General features: G+C 37.9%; 1 protein-coding gene and 1 long non-coding RNA gene across 2 annotated transcripts; both read right to left on the bottom strand.

Moving 5' to 3' along the window:
• Positions 1-283: 283 nt before the first annotated feature.
• LOC133700079 (uncharacterized) lies at positions 284-7221 on the bottom strand. Its single transcript, XM_062123641.1, has 12 exons — positions 6861-7221; positions 6499-6665; positions 5110-6321; positions 4783-5004; positions 4501-4641; positions 3971-4408; positions 3543-3860; positions 2545-3445; positions 2233-2449; positions 1611-2145; positions 1355-1496; positions 284-729 (listed from the first exon to the last, which is right to left on the bottom strand). Exons 1-12 carry the CDS (start codon positions 7219-7221, stop codon positions 284-286), a joined length of 5100 nt encoding a protein of 1699 aa, XP_061979625.1.
• A 5597-nt stretch (positions 7222-12818) lies between these two features.
• On the bottom strand, positions 12819-14025 carry LOC133698427 (uncharacterized). Its single transcript, XR_009843133.1, has 2 exons — positions 13422-14025; positions 12819-13329 (listed from the first exon to the last, which is right to left on the bottom strand). It is a non-coding gene; the product is annotated as an uncharacterized LOC133698427 (long non-coding RNA).
• Positions 14026-20667: the final 6642 nt, after the last annotated feature.

Raw genomic sequence — 20667 nt, 5'->3', positions numbered from 1 at the left:
TGATTACCCATACATTTTATCTATGCGATTCCAAATGCTTTTAAAGACCTAGTTTTGTCTTTTATCTTTGGTTTGTTTGACTTGGTTCCCTCTTTACCGGGAAATGCTTAAAATTCACCTTTGATCGTCCTATGATACATTCCTTGTAATCATGCACAAAGCCAGATCTTTCTAGATTTTTTGTTTAGAAGATTAAGTGTTGTGAGATCAATGCAATGGGAGAAAAGATTCTTTACACCAAGAAATCATGGTCGAACTTCACTTTATTGATTTTGGGAGAAAGTTAAACATAATATCTCTTTATAGAATCAGAATTCACAGGTCTGGCTGGATCTTCTCCATCCATTCTGGACAACTGTAGAGCTCCTCCCGAGAAAGCCTTCTTCACTACATAAGGACCTTCATAATTTGGAGCCCATTTGCTAAGATTTTCCCCTGGTAGAGCTAAGAGCTTCTTTAGTACCAAATCTCCTTCTTGGAACATACGAGGTCTAACCTTCTTATCATATGCTTTGGCCATCCTTTTCTGGTAAAGCTGATGATGACATATTGCAGTTACCCTCTTTTCACTGATCATATTTAGCTGTTCATATCTCACTTTGGCCCACTCAGCCTCTTCTAGTTCTGAATCTATCAACACCCTTAACGAGGGAATTTCTACTTCCAAAGGCATCACCGCCTCCATCCTATATACTAAAGAATACGGAGTGGCTCTTGTCAAGGTTCTCACTACAGTGCGATATGCATAGAGAGCAAATGGTAACATCTCATGCTAGTCTTTGTAAGTGACTGCCATTTTCTGAATAATTTTCTTGATGTTTTTATTGGCAGCTTCCACAGCACCATTCATCTTCGACCCGTATGGGGAGGAATTTGAATGCTTGATTTTCCATTTTGTACAGAGCTCCACAATTGCTTTGCCATTGAAATTCTGTGCATTATCAATCACTATTTTTTCAGGCGGACGATACCGACAAATCAAGTTTTTTTCAATGAACTTTTTCACCACCTTTTGTGTCACATGGGCGTATGAACTGGCTTCTACCCATTTTGTGAAATAGTCAATTGCTACGAGAATGAATCTATGCCCATTGCTGGCCTTTAGGTTAACAGGCCCAATCACATCGATTCCCCCACATTGCAAATGACCATGGAGATGCTAGATTAAACAACGGAGTTGGAGGTGCATTGACCTTATCACTATGCACTTGACACTTGTGACATTTCCTAACATAGTCGATGCAGTCTTTCTCTAACGTCATCCATAAATAACCGACCCTTTGTATTTTCGTTGCTACCATATGGCCGCTAGCATGAGTTGAGTAAATCCCCTTATGCACCTCTTATAACGCACTTCTAGCATCTGTCTCATTCAGACACCTTAGCAAGGTTCCATCAAATGATCTTTTATACAAAATCTCTCCATCTAAATAGAAATCCCTAGCCAATCTTCTTAGGGTTTTCTTATCCATCTCTGATGCTCCTGCTGGATATTCCTGATTTTTCACAAAATTCTTGATATCATAATACCAAGGCTTTCTATCTATCTCTCATTCAATCGAGCAATAATGAGCTGGTTTATTTCTAATGTTAATGTGTATAGGCTGCACTTTTCGCCCAAGATCAATCGTAGCCATAGCAGCTAATGTAGCCAAAGCGTTCGCAAAATGGTTTCCTTCTCTCCCTAGATGGGTGAACCTTATCTCTTTAAACTCTTCTGCTAGCGTGGATAAGTATTCCTGGTATGGCCTTAGTTTTTCTTCTTTGGTTTGCCATTCTCTTTTCACTTGACAGATAATCAACATTGAGTCACCATACACATCTATTTTTTCAATCTTTAGTTCTAATGTGGCCTCCAAACCCAGGATACAAGCCTCGTACTCAGCTGTATTATTGCTGCATTCAAAATGTAATTTAACTGCTACCGGATACTGCTTCTTATCGGGAGAGATTATTACTGCACCGGCCCCATTACCATATACATTTACTGCCCCATCAAAAAACATGGTCCACCAATTTGTCTTCCCTTCTTCCTCTTCGATTGATAATACATTTTCATCTGGGAAATCAAAATCTAATGGCTCATAATCTTCCACAGTGTTATCAGCTAGGTGATCAGCAATTGGATTTCCCTTCACGGCTTTCCTTGTCATATACACTATATCATATTCTGCCAACAAAACTTGTCACCTTGCAATTTGACTCGAGAGATAGGGTTTGTTACAAATATACCTCAATGGATCCACTTTTGAAATCAACCAAGTGGTGTGATACAACATATAATGTCGTAATCTTTTTGTCGCCCATACCAATGCACAACAAAGCTTCTCTATCACCATGTATCTAGACTCGCATTCAGTGAACTTCTTGCTTAAGTAATAAATGGCCCTTTCTTTTCTCCTGGTTTCGTCATGTTGACCTAATACACATCCCATAGCTGCCTCAGTCACTGTTAGATACAATATTAAAGGCCTTCTTGATATAGGAGGAACAAACAAAGGTGGATTTTGTAAATAATGCTGATTTTATTGAATGCCACCTCACACTTCTCATTCCAAGTCCCAGGATTCTTTTTTCTTAAAAGCCGGAAAATAGGTTCATATGTTGTGGTCAACTGAGCTATAAATCGGGCGATGTAGTTCAATCTTCCTAAGAATCCTCTTACCTCCTTCTCAGTTTTTGGGGACGGCATAGGTCGGATAGCCCTTACTTTATCAGGATCTACCTCTATACCTCTGTCGCTTACCATAAATCCTAGCAGCTTTCCAGACTTAACCCCAAATGAACATTTTGCAGGGTTGAACTTTAGTTCATATTTCCCCAACCTCTCAGATAGTTTTCTCAAAACCTTTATATGATCTTCTCCCTTCTTTGACTTTGCGATCATATCATCTACATACACCTCAATTTCTTTATGCATCATGTCATGAAACAAAGTCACCATAGCTCTCTGGTAGGTTGCCCCTGCGTTCTTTAGACCGAATGGCATAACTTTGTAACAATATGTTCCCCAAGGTGTAACAAAAGTTGTCTTCGCCTTATCTTCCAGAGCCATTTTTATCTGGTTGTATCCTGAGAAACCATCTATAAAGGAGTATGTGGAACTACGTGCAGCATTGTCAACCAAAACATCTATGTGTGGTAGTGAAAAATCATCTTTGGGGCTAGCTTTGTTCAAGTTCCGGAAATCCACGCAAACTCTAATCTTTCCCTCCTTCTTTGGCACAACAACAATATTGGATACCCATTGTGGATATTTAACTACTTCTAGAAAGCCTGCATTCCACTGTTTCTCGAGTTTTGCTTTGACTTTGATCCAGACATCTGGGTGGGCTCTCCTCAATTTCTGCTTGACTGGTTTACAACCTTCCTCCAGTGGGATCTTGTGTACTACGATATTTGCATTTAAAACCAGGCATATCCTCGTAAGACCAAGAAAAAACATCTGCATATTCTTGTAGTAAGGCGATCATCATTGTTCTTTGCTCAAGAGTAATTAAGGTTCCTATTTTCAACTCTTTCTTAGACTGATCACTACCCACATTTATGGTTTCAAGTTCTTCTATAGCGGGCTTCCAAATCTGTTCATGTTGTTCTACCAGTTTTGCGAGTTCTCTGATATTGCTTTCATCCCATTCTTCTTCTTCCACCGCAATCACATGTTCGTTAAAGTTTGGCCATTCATTCTTAATGTTAAGTGTATGTGATGTCGTGGAAGATCCACTTTCAGGGATTCTTGAAAGCGGAAGGTGTCTAGTGTAAATATGCATATAAATAGACAACATTTGAAAAATGCATGATCTCATTAAAGCAAAGGGTGGGCTCGATGACAAGGATAGAATCTGGCTGACCTCATGAGCCTTGATTATCAACCAAAGGAAATAAAAGCAAATAAAAGCAATGACAGAAACATGTAAATGCAGACAAAGTTGGTTTACATTTTAAACACTACAGGAGCTTCTTGGGTCACCCAGTTCTGAAACTTCTCGCCCATGGCCAGCTTTCGCACAAAGGTCGTGGTGGAGACTTCTTCTAGAGTATGGACAGTCAGCTGTGGCAGTGATTCATCTTTCACTCCCGATACCATATTCATGCCACTTCCTTCCTCTTTATCCTTCTCCAAGGTGTTTATGTCCATAGTTGATAGTTTTTGACCAAGGCTTTCTGAATCTTTATCAGGTTGCATTACATTTGCGGCCTTTGGGAATGATACCCTTAGGGGAGGGATTTCCAACTCTTCTTCTTCAGGCTCTCTTCCTTGAATCCTAACCATTCTTCTTTCCCTTGTTCTACCAGCAGCCCATCGATGATCCTCCTTTTTAGGCTCATACCCCAGCCCAAATCTTTGATTAGCACATTTCATCATTATTAAATTAACCCTTTCTGGATTTTTGGTGATAGAGTTATGCTGAAATGGAATTTTACACTCCAAAAAACATTGAGGGCCCTCCTCGCTGCTTTTGAGATCCTTGGCATTCTTATCACTGTATTTTATGGCACCCAATCAATGTTCACAATCTCAAAAGCATGGCTATATTCATCATTGCAATCCTCCGCCTCGATGAAAGGTATAACCACATTCTTTATCATGGATACGGTCTCCTCAGCCTTGACAATTACCAGCATCCCGTTCATGATGTACTTCAAACATTGGTGTAACGAAGAAGTTACTGCCCCAGCTGCATGAATCCAAGGTCTTCCCAACAACATACTATAGGAAGGGTGGATATCCATAACCTGAAATGTCACCAGGAACAATTATGGTCCCATATATAACTCCACTTCTAAAGTCCCAATTATCTGTCTTGGTGAGCCATCATATGCTCTTGCCATCATGGTACTAGGCTTCATATGAGATTCATCAACCGACATTTCTTTTAGCATGTGTTTTGGCAACACATTAAGAGTCAAACCATTATCGACGAGCACCTTTCCTATGAGGCAATCCTTGCACCTAGTGGTGATGTACAAGGGTTTGTTGTGTCCAGTTCCTTTAGCATCTAACTCATCAGTTGTAAAGTACCGATAATTAGTCGTATAGATCCTCCCCACCAAATGTTCCATGGTTTTCTGTTCAATATCTTGGGGTACATATGCCTCATTCAATACCTTTTGCAAGGCGTTTCGATGCGGTTCAGAGCTAAGTATCAAAGACATAAGGGAGATTCTAGCTGGAGTTTTCTTTAATTGATCTACTATGCAATATTCACTATGCTTTATCAACTTCAGAAATTCATTTGACTCTTCTTCAGTTACTGGTTTATTAACTTCCAGTTCTTTGCCCAGGTCTACCACCTCCTTACCCTTTTCTTTCCTTAACTCCTCAAGTGTGAAGCACCGGCCACTCCTAGTCAACCCGCTAACCTCAGTTTGGAACAAAGGAAGAGGGGTTCCAACATTGGAGGCATAGCCGTAATTATAGGGCATTGCATTGTGATTTCTCTTTGTATAGGAAGGTTTAACCAGGATTAACTTTGGCGGCCCATAAGCTGTTGGTTGGACTCTACATACTTCTGACAACTTGTCTTGGCCCTCGATCATTCTTATTTCATCACCGTTCTCCATGGCTTCAATCCTCGGTTCTCCCATAATCATCATTTTCTCAATTTTTTTGCGAAACTCCATGCAATCATTGATATGATGTCCCTTCTTTTCATGGAACTCATAATAATCACTCCCTTTTAGATTATGTTTATTATTCATCTTTAGAAACCCTGACTGTACCAACATACCATGCAACTTCTTCATGGATATTTTGAACCCTTTACTTCGATTCCCAACTTCTACCATGCTTACTCCACTTGCAGCATGTTTAGGCAAAGGATTGGAATTAACATTGGGCATATCTTCAAAAGACACCCACCCCATCTTGATGAGTTCTAGCAACCTTCTTTTGAAAGCGTAACAAGTTTCAATTCCGTGCCCCGGGTTACCAGCATGATACTCGCAAGTTAATTCTGGTTTATACCATATGGGAAAGGGTGGTTCAATTGGTGGTAAAAGAATTGGAGCTATTTGTCCTATGCTCAACAATTTAGCATACAAGTCTTTTAAGGGCATGGGTAAGGGTGGCAACTGTTCCGAAGGATACTTTGTATTTGGCCTTTGGTAGTTGTTTGGTTGGTAATTTGTTCGATTGGTTTGAAAAGGTTTAGCAAAGCTTATGTTGGTGGAATGAGGGGTGTGCATCTGTGGGTTCTGGTAATTTACATTATTGCCTTTGTACTCACCTTTCAAATTGTTAATATCACCTTCTCTTTTCCTTCCTATAAAACCTTTCTTCTCTAACGGTTCCGCTATACGCCCTGCTTTAATCCCTTGCTATATCCTTTCTGCCACACATACAACATCATAGAAATGTTGAGATGAGCTGCCCACTAGATGCTCATAGTAAGGTGCCTTGAAGGTATTGGTGAATAAAGTGACCATTTCTGTCTCTATCAAAGGGGGTTGGACATGTGTTGCCTCATCTCTCTATCTTTGCGCGTAAGCCCTTACTAACTTCTGGCTCCTCTTTTCCATTGACATAAGGCTTGTTCTATCCGGAGCAATTTCCAAATTGAACTTGTATTGCTTAAGAAAGGCCTCCACCAAATCTTTCCATTTCTTAATTTTAACATTGTCCAGCCTCATGTACCAGCTTAGGGCAGATCCCGCCAGACTATCTTGGAAAAAATAGATTAACAGCTTATCATCATAAATCACCTCAGCCATTTTATTGTAGTAAGATCGGAGGTGAGTGTTTGGACATTCCAATCCAGTGTATTTGACGAACTCTGGTATCCTAAAGTTCTTTGGTACTATGATGTTTGGTACCAAACACACTTTTGTTGTTCATATAGGATCAAACCAATCATTACCCTCAACTGCTCTTAATCTTTCTTCTAGAGCTGACAACTTGTCGTAGTTCACATTATCAGTGGACCTATTGTCAGGAGGTCCATCTGTTGTTAAGTCCACGGTGAATGGAGCTTGACTTGGCGGAATAGAGGTGATAGGCACAAAATGTTGTTCTGCCGTTGAATCTACCCCCAAGTTTTGAGAGGTCCCTTGGATATGAGCTGCTGGTGCTCCCATAATTGGTTGGGTAGACGTTCCCTCCCCGTTTTTGGCTTTTAGAAGTTGCTCAAGCAGATTGGTCATGTGAGCAACTTCATTCTTTACAGATTCCAACTCATTCTGATAATGTGACCTTAAGTGAGCTCTTTCCTCGTTCTCCATTCTTGATCTTAGTCGGGTGTGATAGACTTTGGAGGGGGAACCTATGTTTCACGATTTGATTTGCACATGATAAATTATAAACAAATGTGTGATGAAAATGCAATGCATATGCGATGGCCTTTGTTAAGAACTGATTCTAATGTTTTTTTTTGTTAGAACTGATTCATGACCTTCGTAATCCTTTAGGCAAGATTTCTGAGTCGAAATGATTGCTGTAAAAGAATGTTTGCCAAGTTTTTATCATGGTTGGTTACCAAAATACATTAGAAAGAAAAAAAAGTCATGGCCTTTCTTATAAATAAGGGTAGCTTATACAAAGTAAAAATAGAAAATGGCCTTATACATCACTACCTTAAAAGGCATTCCCTCTATTAGCTAAGTCCCCAATAAAAGAGATGACAACCCCCATGTACTCTCGATACTTTGTAACATCATTTCCAACTTGGATAGCTTGTTGATGTAGCCTTTCCGCATAGCGGGTTACTTGCTTGACTTGTTTTGTCATACATCTTATTTTATCATGGAACAAGATGTTATCAGCGATTATTACTTCATTGTTGTTCCCTAAGGCTTCATTACTTCTTTCCAATACTCGGACCATTGCCTCCAACTGTGTCATCTTATCTGTTGCCCTTTGTAGCTCTTCTCTCTCGATATCTAGCTTGGCTATTTTGGAGTTAATCTGAACTGCAAAGCTGTCAATATAATCCTGACATTCCTTGTGTTTTTGTTTAATCTCATTAAAACCTTCTTCCATCTCAAAGTAACGGCTCCTCAACTCCCTTAACTCCTCTTCCTGTATTTTAAACTCGGATTGCAAAGCTATTCTTTCCTTGCACTTTTTTCTTCCTCAAGTTGTACTATATAGTAGCCCTGATCCTTCTTTCTTCTTCTATATCGATTCCAGCTAGCCGATTCTTTTCCTTCTCAACTTCTAACTTCTTTGTAAGACCGTTTCTTTCTTTCTTCAAGGAATCTGTCGTCTCTTTATCAGCATTCATTTTGCCTTTTGTTGATCTCTTGATCTTGGATAATTCTTTTTCAATAAGCCCATTCTTGTTAGCCAACTCATTACATTCATTTATTCGACTCCTTAACTCATCCTGGACCCCTTTGGTTATTTCCTCTGCTACCTCGGCCCTTTTCTGCCATTCTTTCAACTGCTTATCTTTGTTTTCCAACTGTTGGTTCAAGTAATTTCTCATCGTATTGTCTTCATCCAATTGCTTTTCCAGGAGTTGTTGTTTCCCTTTGCTTTTGTTGAGATCAACTATATATTTTTCTAGCTGCTCTCTTAACTCTTCCTCATCATCAATCCTTTTCCTTTTTTGTTGTACTGTTGCTAATTTTGGTGCTACAATTTCAGAAAGCTCTTGATTTCTCCAACTTGTATAACTCTGGCTGCATGACAATTCAAATCTGCTTCCTTCTTCCTTTTTTACTAACATGGGCTTTTTCCAGTCTTGTTGGATAAGCTCTATCTCTTCAAGGAATGGTTGATGCTTGAACAAACCTGTGAAATCTGCTAAACCCAGAGTCCTTGGTACATACTGCATTCCACCCAATTGTCTTGCTACAAGTGCAGGTGCATAACTGATGAATCCGATTACACCAATCAAGGGGACCCATGTCTTGCTTCCACAACTCATGGTGCAAATAGGGTCATTCATCTATAGTGCTTTTCATTTGAAGTTGCTTTGAGGTAGTGCAACATACTTGTCTATCCAAACCGTCTCGTCCCAATTCTTCCAAGTTTCCTCTATGGTAACCTTTAATGGTCGGAGGTCAAACCACCAAAAGTTATTGAAGATGTCCCTTGGCGTTTCAATATAACTAACAATCCATAAATACAACATAGGGCTGCAACATCTCATGGCTCCTTTTCCATACATTCTACAATGGTTAAGCGACAACATGGTTTAAACCAAAATTGCTAAAGAAGGATTAATTAGGTCATACTCATATTCTACAAAGACATTTGCAGCTTCTAAACTGATGACTCCAATTTCGGATGGAAATAATACTAGTCCAAAGATGGTGAAGGCCACTAACCTGTATCGTTCATCCCCTAACTTGCCTTCCTCGACATTCTTCTTCATTCTGGCTTCAATGACCTTCCATTTAAAACCCCCATTAACTACCCTGCATTGACTGATTTTTTCCAAGCCTAATAAATTGACTACCTCTGAATCTGTGTCTTCAAATTTTCATCTGAGGTAGATTTTTCTGCCGTTATTTGGAAAATCTAGGACCCTTTCATATTCCTCCATGGTAGGTGTCATATCAATGTTCCTGAAAGTAAAGCATCGATAGCTAGGATCCCAAAAGTTCAGGAGGGCTTTGATTGCTGTTGCTTGTATGGGTAGCCTTATTAGTTGCGCTATTCTCCCATATCGCCGTTCAAAGAGAGTTTCGTCCACATATCCCATTATAGACAACAATTTCCCTAAGTAATTTACCATGTGATTTATCTTGCTAATGCATGGCAACCTATTAGCATCGATTCTTGGACATTTTCCTTCAGCTATCTAGTTCAACTCAAATTCTTGCCCAAACTCTTGGAAAGATAGGTACTTAGTCATGATTTCAGTTCAGAACCTGGAGTGATAAATTTAACATGATTAATTTGATACAAATGAAAGTATATATCTCGTGAAACAAAAAGGGTAGGTTAACTATCTAAGTCTCAAAAAAGGTCTCATATTTGTCCAGTGATGGTCTTCGTAAAGACAGTATGGGGGCGTTGCAAGGAACAATTAAGGCACGTATGCCCATCATTACCAAGCAGGCACTCAGATATGAGTTGGGTGTTTCACGCATCTGAACCCCGACCAATAGTAATAGGGCAGATCGCTAATTCCCCTCCTAACTTAATAAGATTGTGTGTGCTTCCTAAAAATTAAAGTATGTGATGCATGAGACAATTCTATACAATACATGAACATAAGTGTACAGAAATTCAAACATGTAATAAATAAATAAATAAAATAAGCTTATTAACAAAAAAAAACACGCAAACCAAACAAAACACAATTATCAGACAAAAACAAAGCTTAGTTCACAAGGTCCCCAGTAGAGTCGCCATTTTGTCGCACATGTGCGGCGTCGCTGGCGAAAACATCCACTCTCAAATTCATGTCTAAAGTAATGTGGCAAATGTGGGGAGACAAGGAATTCTTGTCTTTTATTAGTGGAAAAATGGAATGGGAGTCGCCACCTAGTGTTTTGGTCACTAGGAACCCTAACTGGTCTCAGAGATCGGGTACGGAGACTGGTTGCGTAAAGAGAAGGTATTAGCACCCCAAATACACCCTGCATAAGGTAAGCTGCATTGTTTTATTGTCTAATAAAATTTAAAGTCTTGTTGTATTTTCTAGTTGTTGGTCCATCTATAGTTTAAGAAAAGTTTTCTTCGATAAAGAATTCCTTATCTTATTGGATAAAACCTAACTGTTTTAACGTCAACAAATAATTTAATATCTAGAATACGTCTTACGTATAAGGTCGTAACCCCAAATATTAAAAGAAAACAAAATAATTTTTTTTGAATTTTTGAAATATGGGTCAGTTCTCGTGACTTTAATAAACTGGTTATTAAAGCCAAAATGCATGCTAAAACTTTTTTTTTTTATGAAGATACACTATGAATTTAATAAACTGGTCGTGACTTGGCCGTATGCATCAAAACAAAATATTTTTTTTTTACTTTTTAAATTTTTTTTACATCTTGACGAAAACCGGGTATTTTAATACCAGATTTGTATCTTTACAGTATAAAAATACAAACCTGTATTGATTAAAATGCAGTAAAAAATTTGTTGGAAATCACATATATTTTATTAAAGAATTTTTTAAAATTTTTAATTTTTTTTATTGCTGGGCCCAACCCAACCCATGTGGCTGGGCCCGACCCGGCCAACCTGCATAGCTGGGCTGGATTTAGCCAGCCTACCATGGTCACTGGTCCATGCCACTGACCACCCTCAAAAAGAATTCCGGGACTTGAAATCGGGTCTCTCGGATGAAAGCCAAATAAGCTGACCATCTAGACTACAAGACATATTTTTATCTAAAGGCACCATAATATATTTACACTTTCATGAACAGGGCGAAGGTAATTAAATTACCTTCGCTTTGTTAATCATCTTTGTTGCAGTGCGAGAAAAAAAAAAAAAAAACAAAACAGAGTATTGCAAACTGGCGATTTCTGGTGTCGGTTTCCTTATGTTTTCTTTCTGTATTTTTCATACTAACATGCATCATCTCATTTTTGCAGGGAAACGGAGAAGAGCATCAAACATACCTAATTTTGAGAAGATGAAGACGATGGTGGTGCTGTGTTCGGTGCTTCACCGTAACCTCTGTTTCCATTCAGTTTGCTTCTTTCTCTCCTTCCTTTTCTCTCTTTTATGCTTGCTCACTTTTCTTACGTTCTCATAAGCTGTTTCATTCCCCTTTTTTTTTTTTTCACTGTAGCCTCTCTTCTCTCTCCCATTTCTCTCTGTCCCCTTTTGTGCATCTCTTCCTCTGGCTTTTATAGCCAGAGGACGCCAACAATTTTGGTAAGCTGGTGCCCATCACGGTGACGAGGGATGTCAGCCGTGATACCCGCCCTATTGAATCGAGAATATTTTCCATAATCGCTACTAACGTCTCCTTTCATTATCGTCACCGATTCACAGCTGTTTAATTCGGCCCTTCAAGTTTGGCCCTTCAAGTTTTCGCTGTTTTATAATTAAACCCCCCCCCCATAAAATTGTAATTGGATCTCTTAATGTTAGCGCCTTTTCTATTAAGTCCTTAATTGGCTATTAAACTTCAATAATTATACAATTAAGTCCCTGATTTGACCAAATCAACTCTTTAAAATTATAATTGGACCCCAGAACTTTAATTTCTTCCGATAAAAGCCTAAATTGACTTACAAAATCAATTTTCTTGCAATCAAACCCTCTATAAATTCAATTAAACCTTGGATAAAATTTAATTGAGTCCATAAACATCTGATTTTGGATTTTTCTTTCTCAAAATTGAATTTTCCTCATCAACAGGGCTTTCACTGTCAAATTTCAACCTTTTGCATTTTTGAATCTCCTCAACCAATTTTGGTATTTTTTCGGCATTCCAACAATCCTTTTCTCGCTCCTATTATTTTTTGGATTTCTTTTGATATATATATATATATATATATATATATATATATATATATATATATATATTGTACTTTCTCATTTTTATGTGAACCCAAAAATGGGTAACAACAGATCACTTGGGGTTTCTTTATCCATATATTAACAGTGAATAATAACAAATTCTTTCCAATAATATTTTGGATATTAACCTCTTTGGAATTTCTTTATCCAAATATTAATAGTGAATAAAGATGAATTCCCTAAAATTAAGATTTTTGTATTTTTTGAAATATTAGCTAATACCCTGTGGAATTTACAAACATGTTGTAAAATCCAAAATGCCAAGAAATAATTTCTGTGTTTAAGAAATCAATACTAAAACACATTTTTGAAATCTTAAATATTTTCTTTTAAAAAAAAAGAAATGGTTAAAATATTTTTAGGGTATTGATCATATGCAACACATAAGAAAATATTTTTACTTTTTTTTTTTATCAAAATAGAAACAATACAATTAAATACAAACATCACAATTAGCAAAACAAAACATACCTGTCTATTCCAAAATTCACAAAAAAACCTAAAACAGTTCATCTTAAATAAACAAGATTCGACACCGATTTAAACTCAAAGCCTAAAGCCTGACCCATCTTTCTCTAAAATAAGGCACAAGTATGTATGCACGAAAAAAAAACAGAGTTCTGAAACGGAAATTATTACAGGAACCGTGACTTACACCTCTTTACTGCTTTCCTAATCTTGGGAGCTACCACACTCGTTGTATGCAAAAAAAGGGAAGAAAAAAAAACCGAACAGACGAGTGGGGGATAATGAGAAACTTTAAAGCACATGATTCCTCCCGAAAATGGAAAAAGAAAACCCCGCGGCACCAACATACACACCCATTTAGAAATCACAGCCATGGACGAAACAATAGCAACCTTGCAACTTTGTTGCCAAAACAGAACTCGAATGTCTAAAATAGAAGCAGAAACAGGTTTTGGAAAGAACAAACATCAGACCTCGATTTTATATATGACAATAAAAAAAAAGAAAGCTGAGACTTACCTGCTGATATTTCTTGCTTTGAATGTAACAGGTGAAGTGTAAACTGATGAAAAGAAAAATTCTGTTTTTTTTGCCTCTAGTAACCGAAGAAAGACCTCCTCCTTTTGCTGTTAGGAGCTCTTTCCACCCCTTTCAGAGTTTTGTGATGTCCTATCCGGCAAGGTAAGATAGGCTGAAGGTGATCAGCTCTCTCTTCCTCCTTGCTTTCTCTGCTTTCCTATTCTCGGTCTTCTCCTTGTTCCCTATGTTTTTTTTCTTTCTCCTCCATTTGTTTTTTGGTCTCTCTCCCCCTCTTTTTTTTTTCTCTCCCCCTTTTTCCCTTCTGTCTTTTCCTTTTCTTTCTCTGCTTACCTGTTTCCTCTCCCTCGTCCCTCTTTTCTCTTTTTCTTTCTCCTCTCTCTGTTTCAGTCTCCTCTGTCACTCTCGTTTTTCTTTCTCATCTTTTCTCTCTCTCTCTCTCTCTCTCTCTCTGTTTACTTGTTTCCTCTCCCTCTCTCCTTTTTTCCTCTCTTTTTCTCGTTTCTTCCCCACTTTTTAGATCAACAGAGGAGGCATATATATAGCCTATACATAACTCTATTTAGGAAAGGCTCATTACATTAATCTAGGATATAATCTTGGCTGATTTACAATCAAATAAAGCAAATTAGGAAACTAAAATATTCTGTGATTCGTATTCCGTGATTCCAACAATTATTCTTCATGTTAACACTCTCATCCAGCCGTCTGTGTTAGGGATAGAATCTCCGTGTCTTCTTTTAAGCTGGCGCAGTGATGTTCGAAGTTGTTTTCTTTGGACTGAAGCAGAAAAATCATGATTTGCAGCCTAAAAATGGGGCGTGAAAAGGGGTGATACTGACCCAAAGACTCAAAGACGAGAGAATAATGAGAAACTAACAGGAGCGGTTGTGTAGAGAAGGAAAGAATTGCAGATGGGGAGGGTACTGTTCTCAAAATACAAATGAACAATACCATTCTAATTAATTCCTATGGGTTATTTCATGCTGTCAAGTTTCAAACGATGGCCTTTTTTTTAAGTGGGATATATGAAGGTAAGGAAACGGTGTCGTTGGTTTTTGTGAAGAGAAGTAAAATATAATCCAACGTGGCAGCCAAGTAATATAAATTATTATGATGTTTTCTGATGCAATCCTTTTTTTTTAATTCCTTCAACAAAATCGATTAACTTTTAAAATTGGTCTTTAACCTAATCAAACTCAACAATTCCCCGTTGCACAACTCAACAATTCCCCATTGCACTGCAAACTTGGGTCAGAATTCTTCTCGCGATAGGATTCTCTACTTTTACACTAGATATTCAAACAGGAATATCTTGAGCTTATGTTATCGAAATCAAGCGATTCAAAAACCCAAATTCATCTACACATATAGGACTAAAACTTCCATGAAGGATTTAAAGTCAGATAAAATCATTTTAAAGAACAAAATCCCACTGCAATCTGGTTGGTCAAAAAGGATCTCCTGATTTGATTTGGAAACTGACAATATCGAGCATCCCAATATGACTGAGAGTTTGACATAAGAACAGTTGGCCCTAGGACCCAATAAAGGTGCAGATCAATTCTTTAACATGTTATGTCACACCCAGACATCACGACGACCAATTAAAATTATTTAATCTCAATGGAAAAAGAACAGATATCTGACATCTTGTTCTTTTAGGGAAAAAGGTCTTGTTCAAGGAGTCACCACCTAGTATTATGGTCACTAGGAACCCTAGCTGGTCAACAGAGATTCCATGGTATGGGACTGGTTGCACGAAAACGAAGATTCTATCACCCCTTAAACGTCCTACCTGAGGTAAGCTGCATTGTTGATTTTGTCTTAAATTGTTAAAGGTGTGTTTGTGTTCCATTTTTATTGGTCATTCTATAATATTCTCGAATCTGATGTCAGTGAATATTCGCCTACGAATATTTCCAACTCTAGCGTTGATAAATATTGTGCAATCCACAAAGTACGGTATTCCTGAACCTGATGTCAGTGAATAAATCCACAAAATCTGGATAAAAGAAAAAAAAGAAACTTTCTTTTTTTATTGTGTTTTTTTTAGCCTAATCTCAAAACTTAAAAAAAAGGGTCGGACCACTGGTCCAAACCAGAACTAGTGACCTGGTTTGGCCACTGTTGCATACATGTGTGAATAATTCACGCATGTATGCTACAGTGACAAGGTGATTAATTTGACAAAAACAGAGAAAGAAAGACTTACCTGGCGAGGCAACGGATGAAGGCGAAGCGGATGGAGATGATTGGGCGCTACTCTCGAACGACGACCCTACTTGTTGTTCCGGTGGAGACAGGTTTGCTGGCTGAAAGATGATCGTCTCAATGGTGGCCTTTGGTGTTGCTACGATCAGTGTAGCCACTACAGGGAAAAGAAGGTTGTCACTAAAGGAGTAACCTATGGTCGAAGTGATGATCTCCTCTACTCCTGCTAGTTTGCGTGCTCCTAGTGGCTGAGGAATTTGTAATGGCTGGTGATGACTGCGCACCCGTGCTGCTGGTTGCTCCCAATGCATAGAAGGTAACACTGTTACTGCTAGCGATGGGGAACATATATGGTGAGGGAGACGATTGGGATTAGCTGCTGGTGCAGAAACGATGCTGGTCGAACTACTGTACTGTTGCTAAAAGGATATACACGCCATTGCTGGGTTCCAGAAAAGGAAACCACGTTGTTGCTGCTCTGACTATGATGATAAAACTCTACTGTTACTGTGACCGGGGGCAACCAACTCTACTGCTGCTACTGAGAGGAGTTGTTGAGCTTGGTCTGAGGGGGAAGACGACAGGAAGGAGAAGGTGAAACACTAAGCTTCTTTTTTTGTGAGGATGAGGTGGTTGTGCACAATGATGTTCTCCTGTGTGATGTGCTCTTTTTCGATGAGGAGTTGTAGCTCCTGGGGTTGGGATTAAAGAACGAAAAGTGTCTGATGGGGAAGAGATTGAGACCGGAGAAGAAAAGAAGAAAAAACGCTGAAGGGGGCGGCGGCTAGTATAGGGTTCGCCGCCCCCTTTGTTTTCCTTTTTTTGTTTTAGTGATGAGTTTTTTTTTTCTTCTAACGATTTTTCTTTTAGGGTTTCTTGTAATGACCTTTCTAAGGTTTTTCTTCTCTCCCTTTTTCGCATGCACTAGGATCTGTATTTATAGTGTAAGAGTCTCATCGCCTATGAGAAATAAAGTTTCAATCAAACTCCTTCTCTTCTTTGAAGTTTGAATTTGATTAAGAATCAAATTCAAAAGCGAATAACTATCATTATCTTGAAGATAAGGATTATCTTGAAGATAGAGATTATCTTGAAGATATGGATTATTTTAAAGATAAGGATAAAATGACAAAAGCACATTTTAGTCCCTAGTTTTCACGCAAGCTGACAAATCATATTTTTCATCGAAATAAATCTCTGATATTTTAATTTTACATTTTAAACCCTATAAAATTAAATTAAAAAGCCAATGGACTAAAATTAGGTTACAACAGTTGCCCCCTCTTTACAATGCTTACGGTGTAAAGGCATTAGAAAATTTATTTTCTTTTAACTTTGTATCGTAAGTTTTGTAAAGAAAAATAATTGTGAAAACCCTTCCTCTTTTTCTTTCTTTTTTCTTTGATTTTTTTAAAAAATGTCTAATTGTTCTAGGCGACCTGTGCGATGAAGAATAAAACACGAAAAGGGTTTCACAAGTGGTCTAATTGTTCCATGCGACCTGCCCGATAGGAAAAAGAAACGCGAAGGATTTCGCTAGTGGTCTTATTTTTCCAGACAACCTACCCGATAAAGAATAAGATGCGAAAAAGGTTTCGCGAGTTGTCTTATTTTTCTAGGCGATCTGCCCGATGATAAAATACGAGGAAACTTGCAAGTGGTCTCATTGTTCCAAGCGACATGCTTGATGATGAAAGGTATGAAGGGAGATTTTTTTTTTTTTGAAATTGTCTTATTGTAATGGGTGACCTACCTGATGAAAAAAAAATAAAGAAAGGGTCTCATTGTAATGGGTGACCTATTCAAGAAAAAAAATTGAAGAAAGGTCTCATTGCAATGGGTGACCTACCCAAGTAGAAAAAGGAAGGGTCTCATTGTAATGGGTAACCTACCCAAGAAATAAAAAGTCTTACAGGAATGACATGATAGGGCTCAAAGATTCACTGTCCCCAAGATGGGGGCTCAAAGGAGCACTCAAAAAGAAGATGAGGGCTTGAAGGCGCTCTCGAAAGAAGGTAGGGTTAGGAAACGCATTACCTTGGATGATCGAGGGTTCGAAGGCGCACTCGAAAAAAGGTAGGGCAGAAGGAGCACTTGAAAAGAGATAAGGACTCGAATGCACACTTGAAAGGAGGTAGGCTTAGGAAATGCACTACCTAGGATTATTGACAGCTCAAAGACACTCTTGAAAAGGAGGCGAGGGCTCGAATGCACACTTGAAAGGAGGTAGGGTTAGGAAACACACTACCTAGGATTGTCGACGGCTCAAAGGCGCTCTTAAAAAGGAGGTGATGGCTCGAAGGTGCACTCAAAAGGAGGTAGGGTTAGAAAGCGCACTACCTTAAGGATGGAAAATGAAAGGTGGAAAAACACAAGGATTTCACAAGTGGCCTAATTCTTATGGGCGGCCTACCCAGGTTGAAAATTTCTCAAAAGTGAAAAATTTTCGAAAGCAATTTCAATCTTGGTCGTTTCAAGGTGGCCTTCCATTTGATGGATCCCATCAGAAATTCCTCTTGTGAAATTTGCAAAACTCATTGTCCAATGTCTCAAAGTTTAGATGATATGCATATATCTTTACCTGATTTGAAATATAGGCCCTCATTTCTTCTTAATCTTCTTGTTGCTTCATTGATGAGGACCTGCTACCTCTGATTTGGGTCATCTTTGTCGTTTGGCTTCTAGCCCACTCGAGTTGGCCCATGTAAGTCTTTTTCCAGATTTGTTTACACAACTCAGCCTTCATGGTGCCTATCAGGACCTACTTGCTTGCTAGAGATTTTCTGTCTTGTCATATAATTTGAGAGGATCATTCATTAACCCCATCTCACTACTAAAAACATTCGGTGTCACTTGCTAAAAGGATCAAACTGTCTTTTGTAAACCAAAATACCCTCTTGTCTTATTGTAGGAAATGTACCTCTCTTTTTTCCTAGAAGGGATCGATTTTCCTTCTAGACACAATGTTGCTCTCTTGTACTGGCCATTACCCCTAAATGTGTTTTGTCGGCTACTCAGACAAATAATGATGTTAAGTGACCATTCTCCCATTGCTCTTATTTTCAATTTGAAGGAATATAAGTCTACAATGAATCTTGAAATCTTGATCTTGCATTTTGAAAACAAAATTTGTTTTGATGCGAATTTAAAATAATTCGCTTTTGAAATCTTGCAACTCTTTGGTTATTTTTTTTTTAGAAAAGAGATGATTTGCTCTTGTGTTGGCAATATTTGTCATTGGTGAAAGTACGTCATGAGATTACCTTCTGTTTTTATGGGTTTCAAAGTGAAGGGCAAAAACTCAAGGTTTTGTATGAGAAAAATTATCTCTTTTTGAACACTTATTTTATCAGTATGAATAATAATGAGTAGCTTGTTCTTGATGTCATGACTCCTATGAAAAGGTACTCTTTGTATTTTGAGAGCGTTGTTTATTATTCCAGATGTCTTGCTTGCTTGCTTGATTAGAAATGACTTTTACATGCATGTAATGTAGGCTATGGTTTTTGGCTACGAAAGAAAAGGATTCATAAGGCTTAAAGAGTGTTCTAGGGTTTCAAAGACTGAGGATCACTATCAACAGTTTGACTCTTTGTGTCATTCATCTTTTATTTTGCCGCTCTTCTTTCATTTAATTTTCATTGCTTTGCTAGGGCATATCATTTTGTCTTAGTTATCACTCTTTCTTGTGATTTGGGCATGCCCGCTAGCATTTTAGTTTCTTGGGCTCTTTTGGCTTTTTGGCTTTCTCCCAACTTTTTCATCTTTTCTCATTGAAATTTTCACTTGCCCCCAGTGTGGGGTGTGATCCTATTCGGGATTTTTCATGAAAGAAACATTATTCAGGCTAAAAAAAGGACGGCAAAGGATATACTCTTTTAGAATGTGAAAGAAATAACAAAGATGACCTTTCCTTATTTCAAGTGCAAGCATTTAAGATCAATAAACTTTGACCTCATCCAGTGTGATGATTTGGAATTTCACAAAGAAATGCATTTCATGAGTCTATGAACAGCAAGTCCACTACATACCATTATGCATACATTTAAAGCACTAGGCTCAAGGGTCATGGTGTGAGGGTGAAAGTTTATTTTTTTATTTGTGCACTTTGGTTCAGAGTTTAGTCACCTCAATGGAGTTGCTTGATTCATGTGTCATTCTACAAGTAGAATGTCAAAAATATCGTTTTAAATAAACATCAAATTTATTTTTGAAATCAAAATGCAAGTTCAATTTTTCAAAATTCCAATGGGGAAATTGATTTTGGTAAAAAAGATGAATTGCATCTATAAGATTACGTGAGACTTCAAAAAGTGTATTTGTGAGTTCTTTAGAGAGAACCCTTTTCAGGATGTTTGGATGTAACTCAACAAAAGAGATGCATTTAAAGAACAAACTCATTATTTCATTGACACTTTTAGAAAAAAGGCTCAACAACAAACACTTTATGCTACAAGGTAACATATAAAAGGGCTAATCATTTAGTAATCATTGATTGGAATTTCTAGAATCTTCCAATCATCTCTCTCCTAATGAACTCTTCGACAAGGGCCCATTTCCAATAGTCAGTTAAGGTCATGCCTAGACCAGTCTTGGTCTAATTACATTATAGCGTCGTCTTCAGGATGATTGATCTCTAGGTGTCTTTGTTTTGGTAGTTCTTTCTCTCATTTTTGTAACTACCTTTGACATTGTGAACCTCAGTATCTTTCCTTTCTCTAGTGAAACATTTCTCCTCAGTCGAGTTAACAATCCTTCCCAAACGGATGGCTTGTTCAATCCTCGCAGCTACAGTAACCAAGGATTATCTTGAAGATAGGGATTATTTTGAAGATAAGGATAGAATGACAAAAACACATTTTAGTCCCTAGTTTTCACGCAAGCTAACAAATCATATTTTTCATCGAAGTAAATCTCTGATATTTTAATTTTATATTTTAAACCCTGTAAAATTAAATTAAAAAGCCAATGGGCCAAAATTAGGTTACAACATCATGAATGAAAAAATATAATT

This window comes from Populus nigra, chromosome 7 (assembly GCF_951802175.1).
Source record: "Populus nigra chromosome 7, ddPopNigr1.1, whole genome shotgun sequence".
Lineage (NCBI taxonomy): Eukaryota > Viridiplantae > Streptophyta > Magnoliopsida > Malpighiales > Salicaceae > Populus > Populus nigra.
This window is presented reverse-complemented; position numbering and strand designations above follow the sequence as displayed.